Raw genomic sequence first — 24,572 nt, 5'->3', positions numbered from 1 at the left:
GGCCCCAGATAACTCTTGGTATTCCCACATGACCCACAGAGAGTGCATAGAAAGACCATGAGCCAAATGAGGCCAACACAATTTTTCTCTGAGCACTGATTGAGTAGCAACAGGGTCCAACCCTCCCAGCAGATGCAGACCTGTGTGCAACAGTGAGTGAGCATCATGGAGAGATGGGAAAAGCAACAGAAAATGATGTGTCATGAGCCCTCACATGGCAGTCCTTGAGCATGTGGGCAAGGAGCACAAGACTGACGCCCATTTCCTGACAACTTGGACAAAACCAAACCCACAGGAATCACACAGGTGAACATATTTTTCTGCAGAGGATGATGCCAGCTGATGATCTGAGCATTCCAAATGCACCCAGCATTGGTTTTGCACAGGAAATCCTTGAATCTCTCATCCCAGCATTTAGAAAAATGGCCTTTCATGTAGGAAAGCACAGAGAATTAGCCGGGAAATGAAAAGGCAGCAGTGCAGGAAACCAGGAATGAAACCCCTACCATTAACTGGGATGGTGCACATTTGCCATGTACAGGTCAGAAAATAACCACTTCCACAAAGGAGCCTCTGTGCCTGAGGCAGGTCAGGACTGCTATAAAAGGCAGCCCAAGTCTCTGCTCTCTCATCCACTTCTCTCACCTCCTTCTCCTCTTCAGGAATCAGGTGAGTGGGAAGCCTCTTCTCCTCCTCCTGCTGCTGCTTCAAGAGCAACGCTTGCCTGCCTGGAGGTCTCAGCTGAGAGGGGCTACAAGAGCCCAGGGCTGAGAGCTGCTTGTGCTGGGAGAGGGCAGGGGAGAGAAGGTCTTGTGCAGACAGAGAGAGGCTGGGACTTGGCTGAGGTGTCTCCTGGGCTTTGAGCTGGGCACTGCAATGTGGGCCAGGAGGTGCCTGGGCTGCAGGGTTTTTGGGTGCAGTACTGCTTCTCAAGAAATGTCCTTACTTTTTTCTTCTCCCTGCCCTCTGTGCCAGGTGCACCTGTGAGCCCCAGCCATGTCCTGCTGCAAGCCCTGTGACCCTTGCTGCCAGCCCTGTGGGCCCTGCCCGCTGGCCAGCAGCTGCAATGAGTGCTGTGTCAGGCAGTGCCAGAGCTCCCACGTTGTCATTGAACCCTCCCCTGTGCTGGTGACCCTGCCTGGGCCCATCCTCAGCTCCTTCCCCCAGAACACCGCCGTTGGATCCTCCACCTCTGCTGCTGTTGGCAACATCCTCAGCTCTGGCGGAGTGCCCATCAGCTCTGGGGGCTTTGACATCTCCTGCATCACCAACTGCTATGGTGGCAGCAGGTGCCGTCCCTGTTAAATGTGCTGCAAACATCCTTGGGAAAGATTCTTCAAGACCTCAGAACCTGGTTCTGGCCAGGGCCTTGAGCTTTGGCATATTTTCATTACAACTTCATGGCATTGTGGCATTTTTCTCTTCTTTTACTTTCTCCTTCCTTCCTTTGCTCCCCATATCTTCCCAAGCCAGCCTAGTGGAGATGTGTTGTCCTCCCTTCCTCATTAGTACAGGGTGGTGGACACCCTGCAGAAACTCCACTGCTCCTTAGTGGCAGCTCCTGGTGCTCTTCTGTGAGCCATCCCCTTTTCTTTTTTTGACTCAATAAAGCTGTTTTGCATCCAAGCCTCTCCTCTGAGTTCTCTTTCTTTCCACTGAAAGTCTTCCAGTCTGTATAGGATAAAAGGTGGAGAAGCAGAGGTTGGGAATTCCTGCAGTTGATTTTACTTTGTGCCCTTTTGTCTTGGAGCTGAGGAAAACATACCTGGGTACTGCACAGTCAATGGCCATCAGGAACAATGAGGCTCCAAAGGGTAGCAGGAATGGGTTGGTGTGTGAATTGATACATCCAAGTCACCAAACCACAGCTGAAATGCAAAGAGTAAATTTATTTCATTACCTCATTAACTCACAGGTTCCAAGGCACTGCCAGCTGCAGAGACACATGAGAGAGGAACAGTGGCACCATTAGGGTCAGTCCAATCCTGGCAGGTCACTGCCTGTCCCAGTATCTCAAGGGGCCTCTTGTACATGCAGTTTATCACAATGCTGTGCATTTATGACCTTTGAGCTTTTTGATATCTCGCTCTCCCAGCAGGAGGCTCAAGACTGTCTGTGAGAGATGCCTCTTAAGGTTCTGTTAGCTTTTATATTATCTCTCAAAAGAGACAGGATATAATCAGCAGTAAATATGTGAAGCTTCCCACATGGATGTTCTCAGCCTCCCCACCTACAAGGTCACTTTGTGCAAATCTATCACCCTGCTCTCCAAGTCTTTCAGTTTCAACCTTTTCCTCCCAACAGGTGGGAAACAGCAATGTGTGGAAACAGCCCACAACCTCATCCCTACCTTCCCCTCCCCTCCATTACCCAGTCTAGGGTCCACGGCCTGCACACAGCAGCACAGGCAGATGAGGATCACATCTCAATCTCATAGGGGCCCTCAGCTCATGCAGTGCCCATCTCTGTCCTAAGATGCAGTGCTGAGATGTTTCAGAAGTTAGAATTGGAATCAGCCATACTCAGGATATGCTGTGGTAAATGACTTTAGGCTGAGTTTGTGTAGAAGACTTAGGGCTTCACTGTTAATTCACATTTCTGCCATGTATGGATAGATGTAATCTGTGCATCAATGCCTTCCCAATGGAAGCCTTTGACCAAACCCGTGCCCAAGGGGGGACTGCAAGACAGACAAAGGAAGATGGACCCTGGTGAAGACAAGGCTGCCAAGGACAGCCCGCAGATCACAGAGTTGTCAAAGGGTTTAGGTTAGACAGTCTTGTCCCACCCACTGCCATGGGCAGGGACACCTTCCACCAAGCTGCTCAAAGCTCCGCTGTCACCAAAAACTGGGAAATAAACTCTCCAACCAATTTCAGAAAGCTACGTCAGAAAGCTGACATTACTTTATTAGAGAGCTGGATGCATGGGGATGTCTCCCCTAAGCATGACCACTAACCTAATAGATCAAGTTGCATTCCAAAAACTAATACATATTCATCACTGTTTGAATACATGCACATAGGTTAAATATTTCCATCAATTTGTTTGGATATGGTTACAGATCTTCTGATGAATCTTTTTTCTTTTTGAGAGTATCCCAAATATGTGGTCAGGTCATAAAGTACTACTCCATCATTCTTCACTCTGACACACAAACCTTGTACTCAAAACTAGGATATTGGCCAATCCATATTAATCACTGATACAAGTAAATGAGGAAGCATTAGGCCACATAAATCTCTGGTATTTGTACTAAGCACTGCCTGCTACAAAACGAAGCATTAACCATGAATATAGGGATCATACACTCAGTGTTAAGGTCAAAAGAATTTTCCAACATCTTCTTCCCTGCTGCAAAAACTTCTTAAAGAAATAGAACTTGTTCCATAGCATCCCCAGCTTCTCTATCTTTTTCACTGAGCAGACTGGAAGTGTTGCCACAGAATACGGGACAACTTGGAGGTCCAGGTTTGGATGCACAACATTAATGAATCTAAGGAAGAAGAGGAGGTGGCTCAGAGAAGGAACCAGGAGCAGCCACTAAGATGCAGTGGAGCTCCTGCAGGGTCTCCATCTGACTCTCATGCTGAGGGAGAGAGGGCAACACATCCCCACTACACCTGCCTGTGGACACATAGAGAGCAGGAGGTAAGAAGGAGCAGAGTAGAAGACGGAAAGAGCACCAAAAGATCTGTCACGTCCCTTCACGTTGCAGTTATTAGACATATGAGCAAGAAGCACAACAGTGGTGCCCATTTCCTGACAACTTAGCCATAAACAATCCAATCAGAAATGACCTAAGTGAACATCACCTGACCACAAGGGATGCCACCAGCCCTTGATCAGAACATTCTGCCTGTATTGACATTTTCTGCCCTGGAAATCACTGACCATCTCATCACAGCAATTACAGAGAGAGACCTTCATATAGGAAGCCATTTGACAGAAGCCAGGAAATGAAAAGGCAGCAATGCAGGAAATAAGTACACAGCCCCATTATTAGCTTAGCATTTGACATGAGCTGGTCAGAAAATAACCACTTCCACAAAGGAGCCTCTGTGCCTGAGGCAGGTCAGGACTGCTATAAAAGGCAGCCCAAGTCTCTGCTCTCTCATCCACTTCTCTCACCTCCTTCTCCTCTTCAGGAATCAGGTGAGTGGGAAGCCTCTTCTCCTCCTCCTGCTGCTGCTGCTGCTGCTTCAAGAGCAGCTCTTGCCTGGCTGGAGGTCTCAGCTGAGAGGGGCTACAAGAGCCCAGGGCTGGGAGCTGCTTGTGCTGGGAGAGGGCAGGGGAGAGAAGGTCTTGTGCAGACAGAGAGAGGCTGGGACTTGGCTGAGGTGGCTCCTGGGCTTTGAGCTGGGCACTGCAATGTAGGCCAGGAGGTGCCCACATTGTGCAGGGTGTTTGGTGGTAGTGCTGGTTTTCCTTTGTCCTCACATTCTGCTTCTCCCTTCCTTCCATCCTAGGTGTACCTGTGACCCTGAGCCATGTCCTGCTGCAAGCCCTGTGACCCTTGCTGCCAGCCCTGTGGGCCCTGCCCGCTGGCCAGCAGCTGCAATGAGTGCTGTGTCAGGCAGTGCCAGGATTCCCATGTGGCCATCCAGCCGCCTGCTGTGGTGGTGACCCTGCCTGGGCCCATCCTCAGCTCCTTCCCCCAGAACACCGCCGTGGGATCCTCCACCTCTGCTGCTGTTGGCAACATCCTCAGCTCTGGCGGAGTGCCCATCAGCTCTGGGGGCTTTGACATCTCCTGCATCACCAACTGCTATGGTGGCAGCAGATGCCGTCCCTGCTAAATCTGCTGGCAACCTCCTCGGGCAAGGACCTCCATGACCTCAGGACCTCGTTCTGGGCAGAAGATAGAGCTTTGGGACATTGTAATTCAAGTTTCAAGCTGCTGTCCCCTTCTTCTCCTCTCTCCACTTCATCTCTTTCTTTTGCTATCTGTGTCTCCCCAGACCAACATGGGAGAACTTGTTGCCCTTTCTCTTCCTCCCTCTTTAGAGTGGGCAGATGGACAACCTGCAGGAACTCTACTGCATCCTATTGATCTTCCACATGCTCTCTCTGAGGCACCTCCTTTTCTTCTTTGGACTTAATAAAGTTGTTTTGCAACCAAGCCATGGCCTCCAAATCCTCCTTCTTTCCATGACAACTCTTCCAGTCAACTCTAGGAAAAAGATGGAGAAAGCAAGGGACTCCCTGCAGTGAATTTTACTTCATGCCTTTTCTTTTGGAGCTGTCAAAATCTTCCTTGGCTACCCCACAGAGAATGGCCTTCAGGGAAACCCTGGCTTTGAAGGGTCGCAGCAATAGAGATGGGAAACAAAGTTCTGGGGACAGCCCACAAGTTCACTTCTGCCTTCTCCTCCCTTCCATCATACGTCTACAGGTCTGTGGTCAGCACAGATGGTCAAAGACAGATGAGATAAGCAACCCATACACTTCTTCATCACCTGGCAAGGCCTGGCTGCCCTCCAGACGTGCAAGGCTGAGGTGAATCACAAGCTGATATCAATATCTGCCATATTCAGGCTACGCAGTCGCAGTCCCCATTCCTGTGAACCGAACACCCCATGGGCTATGGCCTGGATCGGCTCTTGGTCTTGCTTTGGGAAAGGCTTCTTCATTTTTGGTTTCTCTTTTTGTTTTTGTTCCATTGTCTCAGTGAGACTACAGGTAGCAGTTTTGAGCTGTCTGTAGGTGAACCACACAGGTGCTGCCTGTCACCACAGGCAGCCACACTACAGCAAGCGGGTCAAGATGGATTAGCCCCTACTCCAGGAAAGAAGAATGTGGAAACAGAGACTCTTTCTCTTTCATGGCACATTTTTCTTTTCTTCACCTTCTTTTCTCTTTTTCTTCACCTTGTGTTGAAGGTGGGATCTTGGCTTTGAAGGCAGTTACTTTGGATTTACCAACTGTAGCCACTTGTAAAGACTGCATTTCACAATTAGCAACTTTTTTGAAATGAACTTCAAAAACTCTGCCAGCAGTGAAAAAGCGAGCAAATTCCTGGGGTCAGACCACCCTATGCTGCTGTGGACAGACCTGTCCTTTCCCATCCACCACAGGCAGAGTGCAGAGCACAGCAGCAGCACCAGGGGTGCCCCATGAATGGCAGGAGGAAGCAGCAGCAGTGCAGACCCCATGTGAGCTGGCAAGTCTTCATCAGCCACTAGAACTTGTCTACAGGTTCTTGCCCTTCCGGGTAGGATTTACCATTATCTTGTCCCTTTTCTCCCAGGACCACATGGTCACCTGCCATCTTGGAAGGAAAGGGTGTGATGCCATCTTCCCCTTGTCCCTCAAGCCATGCAGACACCTCGGGAAGGATATTTCTGGAATTTCATGTCTCTCTTGGTTCTCATGGGTTTTTTGAGGTTCAGCAATTTTGTATCTAGCCGTAATTTACCGTTATTTAGTAAACTGCTATTTTTTTCATTTATATCTACTCATATTTTGTTCTTTATTGGTGGAAAGGGGTTGGTTGGAATTAAGGGAAGATTACTTATTTTAGATTGCCTAGCTCTTTAAATTATCTTAAACCAAGACAATCCCCATCAGTGAAATTTTAAAAACCTTCTCTGTTCCATTTTCTTTGGGACAATTACAAATTTTCCCTTGTAACTTAAGCAGTTCTGTTGCAGAGATAATATTACTGTGAACTCTCCCTCCTGATAAATGAATTTTGTCTTTACAAGTGGGCAGAGCTTGGGATGAAAGGAAGTGGAGGATTGGCTTTGCTGACTCAAACCTCTTGTCTGGAGAGTGGAGTGAAGTGATACCAGGCTCAGGGAGTCCTGCCTCCCTCTCTGCCTCCTCTATTTTTACAGATGGGTGGAGTTAAGGGTGCAGGGAGGGTTTGGTTTTGCTGCGTTAAACTCACAAGGGCTAAGGACTGTGACATCATGTTTAAGGAGGTCCACCTTTTCCTCAGGGCTGAAAAACTCTAATTAATTCTTCACACCTTCCCCAACAGTATTAATTTGCAAGTCCAAAGCTCTTTGGCTTTGGACAAGTTTGTTTAACTGGTTTTTCAGGTTTTGGGCTAGCTTCTTCTGGGCATTCCATTCTCAGTCTGCCCTGAGGTGGGCTATTGTTTCAGCCCCCAAGGCTATTTGCAACTCAATCAGATCTTTCTGTTGCTGCTCCACAACATATTTCTCTTTGAGTTCAGCCTCCACTGGTATGGATACCAGGTCTTCTCCTTTGCTGGGGTTCCCTCTCCCATCTTTTGCCAAAGTTCAAGTTTTCTCTGCAACTAACTGCAGATTTTGCCCACATCGCTCTTCATGAAGTTGGACAACGTTTATAAGCTTTTAGCAATTCTCTTAGTGGATGTGAGAAACAAGGGTCACTCTTTAAAATTTTTAAAAGTTTAATAAGGGATAAAAGGGACAGTATCCAGCGCAGAGGTGCTTGGCAAACTGCCAGGAGCAGCCCATTAGCTTAAAACAATTTTCTTACATACTTTTTCATTACATCGGTTAAATGCATATTCATGAGGATTATACATATTCAAACATTCTTGTGGATTTACATGTTCCGGGAATTTTTTTGTTTGGCTCAACTTTTGACTTGTCTTAATGCCATCCTGTAGATAAATTTTATATATTTAATTTCTTCTGGAAGCTCTATTCCATTGTTTGACACTTTTTGATAATCGGAGGATCAGTATTAAATCTCTCCTTGCATTTTTCTCTTGGTGTTTATCCTCCTGGTTCTTTTCACTGTTATTCAGATAAGATACTCCACAAGTACATTGATCTTAACATAAATAAAGGCATTTAACATTAACACATAGTCCGTTTCAATACTTTGCAAAAGCCTAAACTATATATAAGCTACATACTGCATACAAAAACCAGGGTCCATCATCTTTAACTGATACTCTTGGGCACTGGTTTGGTCAAAAGGGAAGACAGTGTTCAGGTAACATCCATCTATAAGTGGAAGAAAGATGAACCTTTAGTGAAGCAGTAAGTCATTTGCACAAAGTCAACCAAAAGTCATTTACCACTGCGTACCCTGAGTATGGCTGATACCAATCCCAGCTTGTGAATTGTCTCAGCCCTGCATTGTCTGGACAGCAGCTTTGCCTGCCTGTGCTGAGGGAGTGCAACTCACCAGCCTGTGCTTCTGTTTGCATGCCATGGAGCCTCGACCAGGAAAGGGAAAGGTGGAGAAGGAAGAGATGAGGTTGTGGGCTGGTCCCAGGAATTGTTTTTCCCTTCCCCATTCCTGCCACCCTTTAGAGGGAGTCTCCCAGCCTTTGGCTGCTGAGAAGCTATGGATGGCTTAGCTCCAAGGGAAAAGGCACAAAGGAAAATCTACTACAGGGAATCCCATCATTTTCTTTCTCCAGCTATTTTCCCTGAGCAGAATGAAACAGTTGTTACAGAACGAAGGAGGACTCAGAGGCACATACATGAATGCAAAAAAGCTTTATTGAGTGTAGAGGAAAAAAATACTCAGAGTGGCTCAGAGAGGGCACCAGAAGCATCTACTAAGATGCAGTGGAGGTGTCCCTCTGCTTTCCTGCAGAGGGAAGAGAGGGTAACAGGTCTCCACTAGACTGGCTTGAGGATACATGGACAGCAAAGGAAAGAACAAAATGAGACAGGAGAAGAAAGGGACAATGCCTTGAAATTCAAATTACAATGTCCCAAAGCTCTATCTCCTGACCAGGACCAGGTGCTGAGGTCATGGAGGTTCTTGCCCGAGGAGGTTGCCAGCAGCTTTAGCAGGGACGGCATCTGCTGCCACCATAGCAGTTGGTGATGCAGGAGAGGTCAAAGCCCCCAGAGCTGATGGGAACTCCCTGAGAGCTGAGGATGCTGCCAACAGCAGCAGAGGTGGAGGATCCCACGGCGGTGTTCTGGGGGAAGGAGCTGAGGATGGGCCCAGGCAGGGTCACCAGCACAGGGGAGGGTTCAATGACAACGTGGGAGTCCTGGCACTGCCTGACACAGCACTCATTGCAGCTGCTGCCCAGCGGGGTGGGCCCACAGGGCTGGCAGCAAGGGTCACAGGGCCGGCAGCAGGACATGGCTCGGGATCACAGGTACACCTAGGATGGAAGGAAGGGAGAAGCACAAAGTGAAGACATGTGAGAAGCAGCACTGCACCCAAACACCCTGCACAATGTGGGCACCTCCTGGCCCACATTGCAGTGCCCAGCTCAAAGCCCAGGAGCCACCTCAGCCAAGTCCCAGCCTCTCTCTGCACAAGACTTTTCCCTGGCCCTCTCATAGGAAAAGCAGCTCTCATCCCCTCACTACGACAGCCCCTCTCGGCTGAGATCTCCAGGCAGGCAAGAGCTGGTCTTCAAGCAGGAGGAGAAGAGGCTTTGCACTCACCTGATTCCTGAGGAGGAGGAGGTGAGAGAAGTGGATGAGAGAGCAGAGACTTGGGCTGCCTTTTATAGCAGTCCTGACCTGCCTCAGGCCAACAGGCACCTTTGTGGAAGCCATAATTTTCTGACCAGCTCATGTCAAATGCAAACTATCCCAGCTAATAATGGGGCTGTGTCCTGTTTTCCTGCACTGCTGCCTTTTCATTTCCTAGTGCATTCCACGTGCTTTCTTTTATGCAAATTTCTCCAAGTGTCAAGATGAGAGGTTCAAGAAATTCAGGGCAGAAAGACATCAGCACAGGCACAATGCTCAGATCAAGGGCTGGCAGCATCCCCTGTGGGCAGGTGATGTGAACCTGTTTCATGCCTGTGGATTAGTTTATGGCAAAGTTGTCAGGAAAGGGGCACCACTCTTGTGCTTCTCACCTTCATGCCCAAGGTCTCCATTGTTTGGGCACATGATAGAGCTTCAGGTTGCTATTTCCTTCTTGACTTTTCTCTTTCTTTTGTTGTCTTTATCTCTTTGGGCCAGTCTAGTGAGGACATTTTTCCCTCCTTCCTTCCACAGGAGAGGCTGAAGGACAACCTCCAGGATCTCCACTGCATCTTAGTGTCTGCCCCTCATACTCCCCGTAGGAACGATTCCAGTCTGCTCAGGAAAAAAGATAGAGGAAGAAGAGGGAGTACCTACAGTGGATTTTACTTTGTGCCCTTTCCCTTGGACCTGATGAAGACATCCCTGCTACTCTACAGCCAATAGTGATTAGACCACCAATCCAAAATATACTGGTAGTGGAGATAGAAAACAACAGTGTGTGGGAACAGTTCACAGCTTCATCTCTTCTTTTCCTCTGTTCTGTTGCCTGGTGTACATGGCCAGCACAGAGGGACAGATACGTACCTCACACCTCCTTTAGCATATGGCTAAAAGGCCCATCTGCTGTTGTTATATTCAGTTCTCAGATATTTCACAAGTTGGAATTGGTATCAAGCACACTCAAGCTATGCAAGTGTTGTGGTTTGACACTTGGCACCCTGAAGAGTCGCTCACTCACCCTCCCCTGCTACAGCTGGGCAGTGGAGAGGGGAAAAAATATAACAAAGGATTTATGAGTGAGATAAGAACCAGGTGAAAACACTTCAAGGGCAAAACAGGCTCAACTTAAAGTTTCAAAATGACTTTATTACTACCAAAATCAGAGGAGGATGATGAGAAGCAAAATAATCCCTTTATACACCTTTTTTCCCCCAGACCCTCCCTCCTTCCCACTGACAGTGAGATAGGGCATAGGGGTTTTTGGGTCAGTTCATCACTGAGATTTTCTTCCGCTGCTCCTAGAGAGGAGTCCTTCCCCTGCGAGGCCATAGGGCCCCTTCCATGGGAGACAGTTCTCCAGGAACTTCTCCAGCGTGGGTCCACTCTCACGAGCAGCAGCCCTACTGCACCAGCTGCAATGGGAGTCCCTCCAATGGGCAGACAGTCCTCCCAAAACTGCTGCAACGTGGGTCTATCTTTCCACGGGGTGCACTCCTCCAAGGACAGACTGCTACAGCCTGGAAGCACAGCCCCCTCTCTCTACCAGGTTTCCCACTGGATCACAGCATCCTCCAGGCATCCATCCAATGCAAGGGCACCTTCCCCATGAGCCGAGGGTGGATCTCTGCATCCCCCATGGATCCCCAGGGGCTGTGGGTGGATCTCTGCATCCCCTGTGGATCCCCAGGGGCTGTGGGTGGATCTCTGCATCCCCCATGGATCCCCAGGGGCTGTGGGTGGATCTCTGCATCCCCTGTGGATCCCCAGGGGCTGTGGGTGGATCTCTGCATCCCCCATGGATCTATGGGCTGCAGGTGGATCTCTGCATCCCCTGTGGATCCCCATGGCTGCAAAGGCACAGCTGTTTCACCATGGTCTTCACCACAGCCTGCAGATGAATCCTGGCTCTGGCATCTGGAGCACCTCCTGCCCCTCCTTCTCCACTGATCTTGGAGTTGCCATATTGTTTCCCCTCTCATGTTCTCAACTCCTCCTCTTTCCTACTTGGAGAAAAACTGTGTGACTTTGTTTTGATTTTCTTCTTAAATATGTCATCACAGAGGCATTACCAACCTCCCTTATTGGCCCAGTCTTGGCCAGCAGCATGTTGATCTTCAGGTTAGTGATTGGCTCTTCCTATATCCAGAAACCAAGGCTTCATCTGCTCCTAGTGAGACCTGAGCAGTGGTCTCAGTTGCCAGCACTCAAATCATCTCCAGGACCTTTTCACTCTGTGTGACCCCTCCACTGTCACCCTTTGTGCCTGACCCATGAGCCAGTTGCTCACCCATCACGAAATGTATTTATCCAGTTTTGTCCAGAAGGATCCTGTGAGAAATGGTATCAAAAACTTCAGAGAATTGCATAAAAGACTGCATCAGTTGGCTACCATTCATCAGCTAGGTGGGATACCTTGTTGTGAAAGGAAATTAGGTTTGACAAGCAGGGCATTCCTCACATGAACTCACACTGGTTGTGAAAAATGACTGCCTTGTTAATAATGTTTTTGAATACCTCCTAGAATTACCTTCTTGCTAATTTCACCAGGAATTTTACTGCAAGCCTAGACTTAACACACGTGTACTCACACATGTCTTCATGGAACAAACAAAAAACTGTACATTCAAATAAGGTCAGGAAACGTCATTAGCTGAGATCTCTGTTGTGGAAACACAGTATGTCCCCTCACAGCAGAGTCCCTGGGCACGTGAGAGAGAAGTACAAGAGCAGTGACCATTTTCTGACAACTTTGCCACCGCCAAGACCACAGGAATGACAGAGGTAAACATCACCACCCCACAGGGGATGCCAATAACAATTAATCTGAGACTTCTGCCTGTGCTGACGTCTTTGTGCCTTGAAAATCATTGGTGCTCTCATTTTGACACTTACAGAAAGAGATCTTCAAATAGGAAAGCACGCGGAATTAGCCAGGAAATGAAAAGGCAGCAGTGCAGGAAAACAGGACACAGCCCCATTATTAGCTGGGATAGTTTGCATTTGACATGAGCTGGTCAGAAAATTACGACTTCCACTAAGGTGGAACTTAGTTGTTGGCCTGAGGCAGGTCAGGACTGCTATAAAAGGCAGCCCAAGTCTCTGCTCTCTCATCCACTTCTCTCACCTTCTCTTCCTCCTCAGGAATCAGGTAAGTGGGAAGCCTCTTCTCCTCCTCCTGCTGCTGCTGCTGCTTCAAGAGCAGCTCTTGCCTGCCTGGAGGTCTCAGCTGAGAGGGGCTACAAGAGCCCAGGTCCGGGAGCTGCTTGTGCTGGGAGAGGGCAGGGGAGAGAAGGTCTTGTGCAGACAGAGAGCGAGGTTGGGACTTGGCTGAGGTGGCTCCTGGGCTTTGAGCTGGGCACTGCAATGTGGGCCAGGAGGTGCTCACACTGTGCAGGGTGTTTGGTGGTAGTGCTGGTTCTCCTTTGTCCTCACATTCTGCTTCTCCCCTCCTTCCATCCTAGGTGCACCTGTGAGCCCGAGCCATGTCCTGCTGCCCACCCTGCAACCCTTGCTGCCAGCCCTGTGGCCCCACCCCGCTGGGCAGCAGCTGCAATGAGTGCTGTGTCAGGCAGTGTCAGGACTCCCATGTGGCCATCCAGCCCTCGGCCGTGGTGGTGACCCTGCCTGGGCCCATCCTCAGCTCCTTCCCCCAGAACACCGCCGTGGGATCCTCCACCTCGGCTGCTGTTGGCAACATCCTCAGCTCTGGCGGAGTACCCATCAGCTCTGGGGGCTTTGACATCTCCTGCATCACCAACTGCTATGGTGGCAGCAGGTGCCGTCCCTGCTAAAGCTGCCTAAAGTCTTTAGGCAAGAACCTCCAAGACCTCAGAAGCTGGCTCCTGCGCAGGAGATAGAGCTTTAAGACATGGTATTTAATGTCTGAGCCATTGTTCCCTTCTACTTTTTTTTGTCTTTCCTTTGCTCTCTGTGTCTCCCCAGGCCAGCCTAGGGGGATGTGTTGCCCTCCCTCCATCTTTCGGGCAGGCAGATGGACACCCTGCATGAGCTCCACTGCATCTTAGTGGCTGCTCCTGGTGCTGTCTGTGAGCCACCTCTGTTTCTACCTTACATTCATTAAAGTTGTTTTGCATCCAAGCCTTGGCCTCTAAGTTGTCCTTCTTTCCGTGGCAACTGTTCCAGTCTGCTCAGGGTAGAAGGTGGATGGGCAGAGTGTTGGACTCCCTGTAGTGGATTTTCCTTTCTGCCTTTTCCATTGGAGTGGATGAAGAACATCCCTGGCCACTCCACAGCCAATGGCAATCAGGGAAAAGATGGCTCCAAAGGTGTCTGCCAAGGAAGGCGGGAATCTTCACAGAATGGAAAATATTACACCCTTCCCTCCAAATTATTATAACTTTGAAAATGCCGGGCTGTCAGACAAAGATGTTGGAAAAGGAACAGCAGTTCTCTACTAGAATATACATAACAAGGCAAACAAACAACAACAGCAGCAGCAAAACCAAACGGACCCAGACACCCAGGCCTGGCCTCTCTCGGCCGCAGGCGCTTTCCCCTTCGGTGCAGTTCCGGGCACAGCCAGCAGGGGCGCTGCTGGCTCCCGGCCGGGCAGGGCAGGTGCGGTGATTCCCCCGCGCCAGCAGGGGGCGCTGTGGCGCGAGCTCAGCTCCCTCATGAGGCGATGGCGGCTCAGGCAGTGGAGGAGAGGGGAGGTGGCTCCCTTTGCAAAACTCACGGGGAGCAGCCGGTCTCAGTGCCACTGAGGGTGGTGAATTGTGCTGTAGGAGGAACCTTGGAGAGGTGAGCTGGAACAACAGAGGTGAGCAGGCTCATGGAGACAAACGAAGCATTGCAAAAAACCCTGAAGCCATGGCAGGAGCAGCGGGAGTCCAGGCAGAGATGGGGCGTTGAATTAAAATGTGGCAAAAACCACCAGAGCGGGGGCAGAAAACAGTGGAGCTGGGCAGCCCCCAAAGGAGAGAGAATGTGAGGGAGCGGGTTGCTTGGAGTTTTCCCCTGGCTCTCAGGTCTCCCATGTGATGTCCTGGGGATGGCAGTGGCATCAGGGCTCCTGCAAGCAGCCAGGAGATACTCCTTCCAGAGAGAGGGAGCACACAGGGGTCCCAGGCTTTTCCTGAGGCACCCAAGCAGATAGTGAGGGTCCCTCCCAGTGAGATTGGGTGTAGGAAAGATGCTAGTGCTCGCCCCTCTTTCAAGCAGAGGCTCACCCATGGTAAGGGGAAGCAGTGAAGGACAAAACTCTGCAGTGTCATCAAATTCTCCCCACAGCAGCAGTCCAGCACAAAGACCACAACCATCTCCCCTCCAATCCCCCAAGAGAGAAGGCGAGAGAAGGCTGAGCCCAGTCCCTCACCCGCAGCCAAGTCCCACAGTGTCTCTGCACTTCCAAAGAGAAAACCTCCCCGGCCACCAAGCTCACCCCCCAGATAAGAGACTGCAGCCAACTGCACCCTTCCCCTCTCCTTCCCATCCCAGCCATATCTTTTCTCTCCCAAGTATCATTGTTCCCATGTCTTAGGCAATAAATGGGAGAAAAATTCCCTGGGAGAAAGAAAAGAAATGGAAAAATCCTAACCTCCAACAACGGTGCACTACCCTGTTTTTACAGTAGAAGATAATTTACACCAATTTCCATGCCAAGTGTGTTATTTGTAATAAAGTCATTTTTATTACTCAACTCAACTGCATTTAAAGAGACAGAAGAGAGATACTCTGAGTGGAAATAGGTACTTTTGTAATGTGTGTAAAAGGTACTTACTCCAAGCTGGTATACACCTTGAGCAATTAAGTGGTAACCTGTCTAGGCCAGCTCTGCTGAGACTTGTACTGTTTTATCTTTCCAGGAACATTACTGGGAATTGTGCCAGCACATCCCACTGAAAATTGAGTTACTTATCAAAGAACTGCTTATCATTTTTGTTGGAGCAATCATTGCCAGCAGGAACCAAATTTGGTCGACACGCCAACAAGCTCAACCCACAGGTTGAAACCCTGGCTTCTTTTGTTTATGTTAATCAATATGGTAACCATATGCATTCTGCACTACACCCACTTCTCTCCTGTGGGTGCAATTTACTGAAGCAGCAATTACAAAGGAAGGTGGCGTTCAAAAGGTAACCTGGGATAATGCAAAAGGGAATTCAACTCCTAGCAATTAGATAATAGTAGAAACTATTACTTTTCCTTTATGACCCCACTAATCGTAAGCCACACTTTATGTTGTAAAAATGCGTGGTGCTTCTGTATATAGCATATACCAAATCATTGTGTCAGGATTAGATCCCAATGGAGATGGGCCTGATGGAATGGATGTGCTTTTGGGAGAACCCCTTGTGATTTTGTATTTGTAGACAACATTATTGTACATGCAAGTACCCTAGTATTTGTGCTTGTAACTTTGTTGACATTATGGGATGTGATTTTAGTTATGTAGCTCCTCTTGTATCTTGCCAATTGTTATGATTTAATTAGGCATTGGCTTAAAAGCAGCAGTCTGATCCTACTGAATGAACCTCACTTGGATGTGAAAAATGCCATTGAAAGAAGCTGGAGAAAATGGACAGAAAATTTTGATTACCATTCATCCTCATGTAGAAAAATCCACCGGGTGATGAAGCAACCAGAGAAAGACAGGGAACACAATTGTCTGGACATTTTGTTTGGATGGTCACCAAGAGCAACTGAAGTTCGTAATAAAATGTTGCACCCTGTGATTTTCCTTCTGATGTTAACCTTTTTGCCTTTTATTTTCATAATCAGATTGTATATTAAAATGTATATTAAAATATAAAGAAATTAACCCCCAAATTCAGAGATAGTTTATATAGCTTTTCTTCCTTCTCTATCTTTGCTACTTCTCCTTTTTCAGTCCAAGTCCGTATGGATGTTTGAGCCACAGGTGGTGCAGAAGCCCGGGTGATAAAGCATCTCAATGACAGATAGCCAGGGACCCAAACAAGGACTGTTGGTAAGAAGGCACTGTGAGAAAAAACACACTGTGGCTGGAGAAGGGGCCATACAGAGGTAGGCAACCCATTTTTGCAACAAACATCCTTGTTCTCTCTCCTGGAGACAAGCACAACACAGTACAGAGCAAACACAGGAATGAGGTCACAAAGTGAGCGTGGACTGTCAGTCAAAGGTTGACCCAGCAGCAGTGGGCACTGGTTTGATCAAAGGCCTCATCCAGAAAGAACTCGATGGACAAATTACATACATTCATACAGGTGAGAAATGTCACAAATTTATAATAAAGCCCTAAGACATTGGCACAAATTCAGCTGAAATTCATTTACCACTGCATTAGCCTGCATACGTCTGATAGGAAACTTGTGAATTACCTCAGCCCTGCATGTCTGGGATACCAGCTGAGTCCTGCATGTGCTGAGGGAGTGTATCTCATCTACCCATGCTCCTGTGTGCAGGCCACGGACTGTAGACCGGGTAATGGAGGGGAGGAGAAAAAGAAGTGAGGTTATAGGCTGTCCCCAGACATTGCTGTTTCCCTAAACAACTTTTGCAAACTTTGGAGCCATGGTCTTCCTGATGACCTTTGGCTGTTGAGTAGCCAGGTATGACTTTGTCAGCTTCAAGGGAGTTGAACCCTCTTCTTCCTCCACCATTTTCCCTAAGCAATATGGAAGGTTTGCCAGAAAATGAAAAATGATTCAGAGGCCAAGGCTTGGATGCAAAAGAACTTTATTGAGTGTAAAGAAAAGGATGTGGTTCACAGAGAGCACCAGGAGCAGCCACTAAGATGCAGTGGAGCTCATGCAGGGGGTCCATCTGCCTGCCCTAAAGAGAGGCAAACAGGTCCCCTGGGCTGGCCTGGGGACACATGGACAGCACAGAAATATGGAATAGTAGGAGAAAGAAATCATCCTAAAGCTGTAAATAGAATGTCCAGAAGCTCCGTCTCCTGCGCAGAATCATGTTCTGCCCAGAACCATGTTCTGAGGTCTTGGAAATTCTTGCCCAAGGAGGTTTCCAGCAGATTTAGCAGGGACGGCATCTGCTGCCACCATAGCAGTTGGTGATGCAGGAGAGGTCAAGGCCCCCAGAGCTGATGGGCACTCCCTGAGAGCTGAGGATGCTGCCAACAGCAGCAGAGGTGGAGGATCCCACGGCAGTGTTCTGGGGGAAGGAGCTGAGGATGGGCCCAGGCAGGGTCACCAGCACAGCAGGCGGCTGGATGGCCACATGGGAGTCCTGGCACTGCCTGACACAGCACTCATTGCAGCTGCTGGCCAGCGGGCAGGGGCCACAGGACTGGCCACAGGGGTTGCAGGGCGGGCAGCAGGACATGGCTCGGGCTCACAGGTGCACCTGGCACAGAGGGCAGGGAGAAGCACAAAGTGAGGACACGTGAGAAGCAGCACTGCACCCAAACACCCTGCAGCCAAGGCACCTCCTGGCCCACATTGCAGTGCCCAGCTCAAAGCCCAGGAGCCACCTCAGCCAAGTCCCAGCCTCTCTCTGTCTGCACAAGACCTTCTCTCCCCTGCCCTCTCCCAGCACAAGCAGCTCCCAGCCCTGGGCTCTTGTAGCCCCTCTCAGCTGAGACCTCCAGCCAGGCAAGAGCTGCTCTTGAAGCAGCAGGAAGAGAAGAGGTTTCCCACTCACCTGATTCCTGAGGAGGTGAGAGAAGTGGATGAGAGAGCAGAGACTTGGGCTGCCTTTTATAGCAGTCCTGACCTGCCTCAGGTGCAGAGGCACCTTAGTGGAAGTCATAATTTTCTGACCAGCTCATGTCAAATGTGAGCTATCCCAGCTAATGGTAGGAGCTGTGTCCCAGTTTCCTGCACTGTGGCTTTTCCATTTCCTGGCTTCTGCCACGTGCTTTCCTATATGAAGGGTCATTTCTCAAAGTGCCAGTATGACAGCATCAAGGATTTCAGGGCAGAAAGACATCAGTGGACAAAGAAGGTTTAGATTAAGGGCCAGTGGCATCCAGGTAATGTGTACCTGTGTCATTCCTCTGGACTCCTCTGGTGGCCAGAAACCAACCCTGCTCTCATGCTTCTTGTACACATGCCCAAGGTCTGCACGTGACATGAAACAGTTTTTATTTTGCTTCCTTCATTACTCTGTGATCAACACTCAGTGTTATACTCAGGTGGGCTTCTGCTGGGAGGGTCTGACCCTAGTGCTGTATTAAGAGTACTCAGAAAAATTGTGTTCTCTTCTCTTCCCAGTGACCTTCACCTATGAGCTACCTTTTAGAGAGAACTGGATTTGTCTGGAGAAAAGGAGGCCAAGGGGAAAGTTTATCACTCTTAACACTATGTGAAAGGGGGCTATAGTGAGGTGGGTGTCAGTCTCTGCTCCCAAGTAACAAGTGATAAGACCAGAGGAATTGGCCTCAAGTTGCACCAGGGGAGGTTTAGATTGGATATTAGGGAAAAATTCAATATCAAGCATTGGAACACACTGTTGAGGAAGGTGGTTAAGTCACCACTCCTGGAGGTGATTTCAAAGAAGTGTAAGTGTGGCACATGGGAACATGGGTTAGCGGTAGAGCAGGCAGTGTTAGATTTAAGGTTGGACTTGATGATCTTGAAGGCGTTTTCATGATTCTGTGACTGTGCAGCTATCAGCAGTCTTGGGCATTTGAATTAGACAATTAAGAATGAGACAATCAAAAGGTCAGTGCAATCAGGAATTACCACACATACAATGAACATCTTCTCCACGTATCTGCTTACCCTAGTGAAGAATGGCCCTGCATGGAGCAATCAGTACCTGCAGACCTTACTGCAATTGTTCTTCCTCGTCATGTTGCCTTTGTGAAGATCTGGCTCCACTGCTGCATCAAAGCTGATGGAGACTTTTCTTGTCACCAGGAAAACCAGTGATTCTTGCAAGCCTTGGTCATATGTACATTGGGTTTGTGGTCATCTTCACCCAGGTGGTTCTGCTTTCCTGGCCCACCCAGGAAAGCCATTGCTTAATCCAAGTCTCCTGATGTGGCCTTTGCTGATCCTGATCCAGCAGCTGCTCCCACCCCATTGTGTCAAGGTAAAGCAAAGAGTTGGAGAACCTGTGCTATGAGGAAAGACTGAAGGAGTGTAGCCTTTTCTCCCTGGAGAACAGGACTCTTGGGGAGGACCTTATCACAGTATTTTAGTAATTAAATGGGATCTACCAAGAGCACTGAGAGTTTCAGCACAAAGACCAACACGGAGGGGCTGTCCATGAGGGTCACACACTGAGTGAAGAGGATCTGGAGGTTATTTGAGTGCTGGCAACTGAGACCGCTTGGGTCTCAGCAGGAGCAGATGAAGCCTTCGTTTCTGGACATAGCAAGATGTGCACAGGGGCCAGTAAAATGGAGAAAGATCACGTCTCCGTCCTGAACTGAGGGCAGGAGCATGTGTGGAACCTCACAGGCTTCATGGGACATTCTGTACCTGAGTTATTCTGAGCCCAGCAGAGCCTTGAAGAGTTCCTTTTCTGCATGCAGGAGACCATGGATATCTAGGGCATGACATGGATTAGAGCATTACTCAAGACTGAAGGCAAAGGAATTTTTATAACCTATGCCCACTGCTGCCACCCTTTGAACTTGTGATTTCATTGGTGGCCTCTGTTAGCACAGTAGTCAAGGTTGTCTTCATTAGCTCCAAGGGGAAGAACACAGAGGAAAATCCACTGCAGGGACTCCCACCCCCTGCCTTTTTAAACGTTATACATGAGCAGATTGGAAGAGTTGTCACAGAACAAAGGAGAACTTAGAGGCCAAGGCATGAGAGCATAACAACTTTAATGAGTCTAAGGAAGAAAAGGAGACCACCAGGGACAGTCACTAAAATGCAGTGGAGCTCCTGCGTGGCGTCCATCTGCCTGTCATGCAGAGGGAGAGAGGGCAAAATATCCCCACTTAGACTGGCCTGGGGAGACACAGAAAACAAGTGCTAAGAAAGAGGGGAGGAAGCTCTGTCATGTCCCCTCACGTAGCAGTCCTTGGGTGTGTGAGCAACAAGCACAAAAGAGGTGCCCATTTCCTGACAACTTAGACAAAACTAAACTGCTCAAAAATGACCCAAGTGAACATCACCTGCCCACAAGGAATGCCAACAGACTTTGATCTGAGACTTCTACCTCAGAAATCCTTGAGATTCTCATCCCAGCACTTACAGAATGAGATCTTCACCTAGGCAAGCACGTGGCAGAAGCCAGGAAATGAAAAGGCAGCAGTACAGGAAACCAGGCCACAGCTCATACCATTACCTGGAATGGCGCACATTTGACATGAGCTGGTCAGAAAATTATGGCTTCCACTAAGGTGCCTCTGGGCCTGAGGCAGAGCAGGTCTCCTATAAAAGGCAGCCCAAGTCTCTGCTCTCTCATCCACTTCTCTCACCTCCTCCTCTCAGGAATAAGGTGAGTGGGAAGCCTCTTCTCCTCTTCCTCCTGATGCTGCTGTTTTATAGCAAGCGCTTGCCTGGCTGGAGGTCTCAGCTGAGAGGGGCTACAAGAGCCCAGGGCTGGGAGCTGCTTGTGCTGGGAGAGGGCAGGGGAGAGAAGGTCTTGTGCAGACAGAGTGAGGCTGGGACTTGGCTGAGGTGACTCCTGGGCTTTGAGCTGGGCACTGCAATGTGGGCCAGGAGGAGCCTTGGCTGCAGGGTGTTTGGGTGGTAGTGTTGGTTCTCCTTTGTCCTCACATTCTGCTTCTCCCCTCCTTCCATCCTAGGTGCACCTGTGAGCCCGAGCCATGTCCTGCTGCCCACCCTGCAACCCCTGTGGCCAGTCCTGTGGCCCCTGCCCGCTGGCCAGCAGCTGCAATGAGTGCTGTGTCAGGCAGTGCCAGGACTCCCATGTGGCCATCCAGCCGCCTGCTGTGCTGGTGACCCTGCCTGGGCCCATCCTCAGCTCCTTCCCCCAGAACACCGCCGTGGGATCCTCCACCTCTGCTGCTGTTGGCAGCATCCTCAGCTCTCAGGGAGTGCCCATCAGCTCTGGGGGCTTTGACCTCTCCTGCATCACCAACTGCTATGGTGGCAGCAGATGCCGTCCCTGCTAAATCTGCTGGCAAAGTCCTTTGGCAAGAGCTTCCAGACCTCAGAAGACAGATCTGGGCAGGAGATAGAGATTTGGAACATTGTCTTTTCAACATCAAGCCATTGTTCCCTTCTTCCACCTTCTTTTCCTCTTTTCTTTGTCTTCTGTGTCTCCTCAGGCCAGTCTAATGGGGACACGTGACCCTCCCTCCCCCCCTCTTTTGGGCAAGCAGATGCACACTCTGCAGGACTCTACTGCATCTTAGTGGCTGCCTCTGATGCTCTCTTTGCGCCACCTCCTTTTTTTCTTTACACTGAATAAAGTTGTTTTGCATCCAAGCCTGGGCCTCTAAGTCCTCCTTTGTTCTCTAGAAAATCTTCCAGTCCATTCAGGGAAAATAGGTGCAGGAAGCAGAGAATGGGATTCCCTGCAGTGGATTTTTCTTCCTGCCCTTTTCCTAGGAGCTGACAAAGTCTCCCCAGGCTACTCAGCAGCTAAAGGCCATCAGGAAGACATCAGGCAACAGTTGTGAAGGGAAACAAGAATTCCTGGGTCCAGCTGACAGCTTCATCTCTTCCTTCTCCTCCACTCCCCTACATTGTCTAGTGATGCAGCCACTGGATCCTGGGCTACCTCTGCAGAAATTCTGGCACCATGCTAGGAGTGGGGAACAACTGAGATTTGGATTTTACCTGCAACTGAAACTGAGGAGCTGCTTGCTCTATAGTGAAAAATGTCACAGCCACAGCAGGGACTGAGCAAAGGAGAAGGAGGAGGCTCTCTAGTCTTGAGGCTCCAACAGAAAAGAGCTCACACCAAGTGAAGAAATCAGGAATAAAAGAGCCTTAAGAACTACAGTGCTTGGATTTTATACAGTTACAAATCAAGGGGTGGATACAAAAAAACAACCAATGGAGAGATATCAGGGGAGGAGTGAGGGGATTACATCAACAGATCAGAACCAATCAGGGTAGGTGGGAGGAGAGGGTAAGTCACATGGGCCAATGGGGCTTCAAAGTTTAGGGGAATTCCAAAGGGTTGTCGTAGTCTGGGATTGGCCCAAAGTAAGAGTGGCAGGCAAGGTTCTGGAATAAGGGGCTGGGTTGCCTTGACAGGCAGGGAAAGAGCTGGAACAAGGGGTGGGGAATGGCATGAGGGACAGCTTTGAGGGAGGGCAAAACCCAGGGGCAAACCAACTCATGGAGAACATGGGGGTACAACAGAACAAACCACTTAACAAACACCATAGGGCGTATCACTGTCACCCAGCAATGATGAGGAGAGGGAGAGGAGAGGGAGAGGAGAGGGAGACAGGGGCACTGTCAGGAGCACTGACAGGAGCACCTTTCCTCAGGAAATCATGGGGCTGCTATTACTTCAAGGTCTCCCAGCTTTCTGGGTATTTGTGGACAAAGATACATCAAGACAAGGCTTGATGGTGTCTGGAAGCAGAGCAACCAGGGGATGTCTTCCTCAGGTCCAAGAGATTGTACCCTTAATAGTTGTGCTGCCATGGTGCCCCAAAATTCCATTTCTCTGTGAATGGAGAAGAGTCTCCTTATGCCCTCACCCACTCCCATGACTGAGCAACACCTTTCTCCTTTGGTATTCAGAAGTGCAACCAAGGGAAGGACCACACACACACCAGACTTGAATGCAGCAGAACTTTAATGAAATGAAAGAAGGAAACAAAGCCACTGAAAGCAGAGGTCAGCAGCACAGGCAGCACCAAGGGCAGCAGAGAGTCTGCGCTCCTTGGCTCTGGAATAGTTCCTGCATAATATTGGTCTACCTGTCCCACAAAGGGGAGAAACCAAATGGTCCCTATCAAGCTGGCCTTTGGGGAACGTAGAAGCACATAGGAACCAATGCAAACAATGGAAAGGGAGAGAAAGGCAAGTTCGGTCAGCTATTGTGCAAACAGCACTCAAAACCTAGATCCTCTGCCCAACACTGTGTTCTGAGTTCCTCAGGATGTCTCGTTGGGGCTCCCTCAGCACCTTTAGCAGGGACGACATCTGTTGCCACCGTAGCGCCTGGTGATGGAGGAGATGTCAAAGCCCCCAGAATTGATGGGAACTCCGTCAGAGCTGAGGATGTTGCCAACAGCAGCAGAGGTGGAGGATCCCACCACGGTGTTCTGTGGGAAGGAGCTGAGGATGGGCCCAGGCAGGGTCACCACCACAGCAGGTGGCTCAATGACCACAGTGGAGTTTTGGCACTGCCTGACACAGCACTCATTGCAGCTGTTGGCCAGTGGAGTGGGGCCACAGGGCTGGCAGGGACGGCACTGGGTGTTGCAGGACATGTCTTGAGGCTGCAGATGCACCTGGCAGAGAGAGTAGAGAGGAAACAGAGCACAAGGCTGGGTGGGTGAGTGAGGAGCAGCCTGGTTACCCCATCACAAAAGAGCCAAGGCCATCATGAGTGGGAAGCTGGAGACTGGGCCAGGAGCCCTACAAAGAGCAGCCTGACTCAGGAAGTTCTCTGCCAGGCAAATAAAGCAAAAGGCACCACCATCACCAGCCTCTCTCCATGCCAGCCTCCTCCCCACTTTCCTCTCTCAGGACCAGATGCTCCAATCCCCAAATATGAGAAAGCCAACATCAGTTGAGATACCCACCAAGAGGAGATCTCACTTTGGCAGAGAAAGAGAAGGGGCTTCAGACTCACCTGGTTCCCAAGCAGAAGGAAGCAAGAGAAGTGGATGAGAGAGCAGAGACTTGGGCTGCCTTTTATACCTGCCCTTCACTGCCGCAGGACCAGGGGCAGCCTTTGCAGAGGTAACAATTTCCCAGCAAGCTCATCTTGAATGCAAACCAGCACACCTAATGATATGGGCTGTGCTTTCATTTCCTACACTGCTGCCTTTTCATTTCCAGGTTTGTTCCGTGCCTGTTCCCCAATGAAGGCTTCTTCTGATCCCTGGGATTAAAGGCCCCAGTATTTCTAAGGCAGGAATGCAGCAGTGCAGGCAGAAAACTCAGTTTATGTACTGCATGGGCCCAGACCAGGAAAGTGATGCTATCCTGATCACTCTTCTGGGGTTGTTTGAAGTGTTGTTTTCAGGAAGAAACTGCAGCACTCATAGAATCATAGAATCATATAATCACAGAATGGCTTGGTCTGGATGGAACACCTTCATAAAGAGAAGCAGTGACACTCACTAGATGAGATTGTTCCAAACCCCAT

At 49.4% G+C, this 24,572-nt stretch overlaps 1 protein-coding gene and 5 pseudogenes across 1 annotated transcript; 4 read left to right on the top strand and 2 right to left on the bottom strand.

Moving 5' to 3' along the window:
• The first annotated feature begins 533 nt into the window (after positions 1-533).
• LOC139601524 (feather keratin Cos1-2-like) lies at positions 534-1,305 on the top strand (annotated as a pseudogene).
• Positions 1,306-4,019: 2,714 nt separating this feature from the next.
• On the top strand, positions 4,020-4,799 carry LOC139601583 (feather keratin Cos1-2-like; annotated as a pseudogene).
• Positions 4,800-8,746: 3,947 nt separating this feature from the next.
• LOC139601454 (feather keratin Cos1-1/Cos1-3/Cos2-1-like) lies at positions 8,747-9,498 on the bottom strand (annotated as a pseudogene).
• A 2,905-nt stretch (positions 9,499-12,403) lies between these two features.
• Positions 12,404-13,189, top strand: LOC139601678 (feather keratin Cos1-2-like; annotated as a pseudogene).
• Positions 13,190-20,630: 7,441 nt separating this feature from the next.
• Positions 20,631-21,402, top strand: LOC139601679 (feather keratin Cos1-2-like; annotated as a pseudogene).
• Positions 21,403-23,382: 1,980 nt separating this feature from the next.
• Positions 23,383-24,187, bottom strand: LOC139601453 (feather keratin Cos1-1/Cos1-3/Cos2-1-like). The gene is given in 3 exon segments (XM_071450553.1): positions 23,383-23,709; positions 24,054-24,149; positions 24,152-24,187. Coding segments are annotated over 3 exon segments (459 nt in total).
• Between the last annotated feature and the right edge of the window lie 385 nt (positions 24,188-24,572).

The sequence above is a fragment of the Agelaius tricolor genome, unplaced genomic scaffold (assembly GCF_023055355.1).
Source record: "Agelaius tricolor isolate 1412-34295 unplaced genomic scaffold, bAgeTri1.0.p SCAF_31, whole genome shotgun sequence".
In the NCBI taxonomy this organism is placed as follows: domain Eukaryota; kingdom Metazoa; phylum Chordata; class Aves; order Passeriformes; family Icteridae; genus Agelaius; species Agelaius tricolor.
Note: the sequence above shows the minus strand (reverse complement) of the source record. Positions and strands in the feature narration are given on the sequence as shown.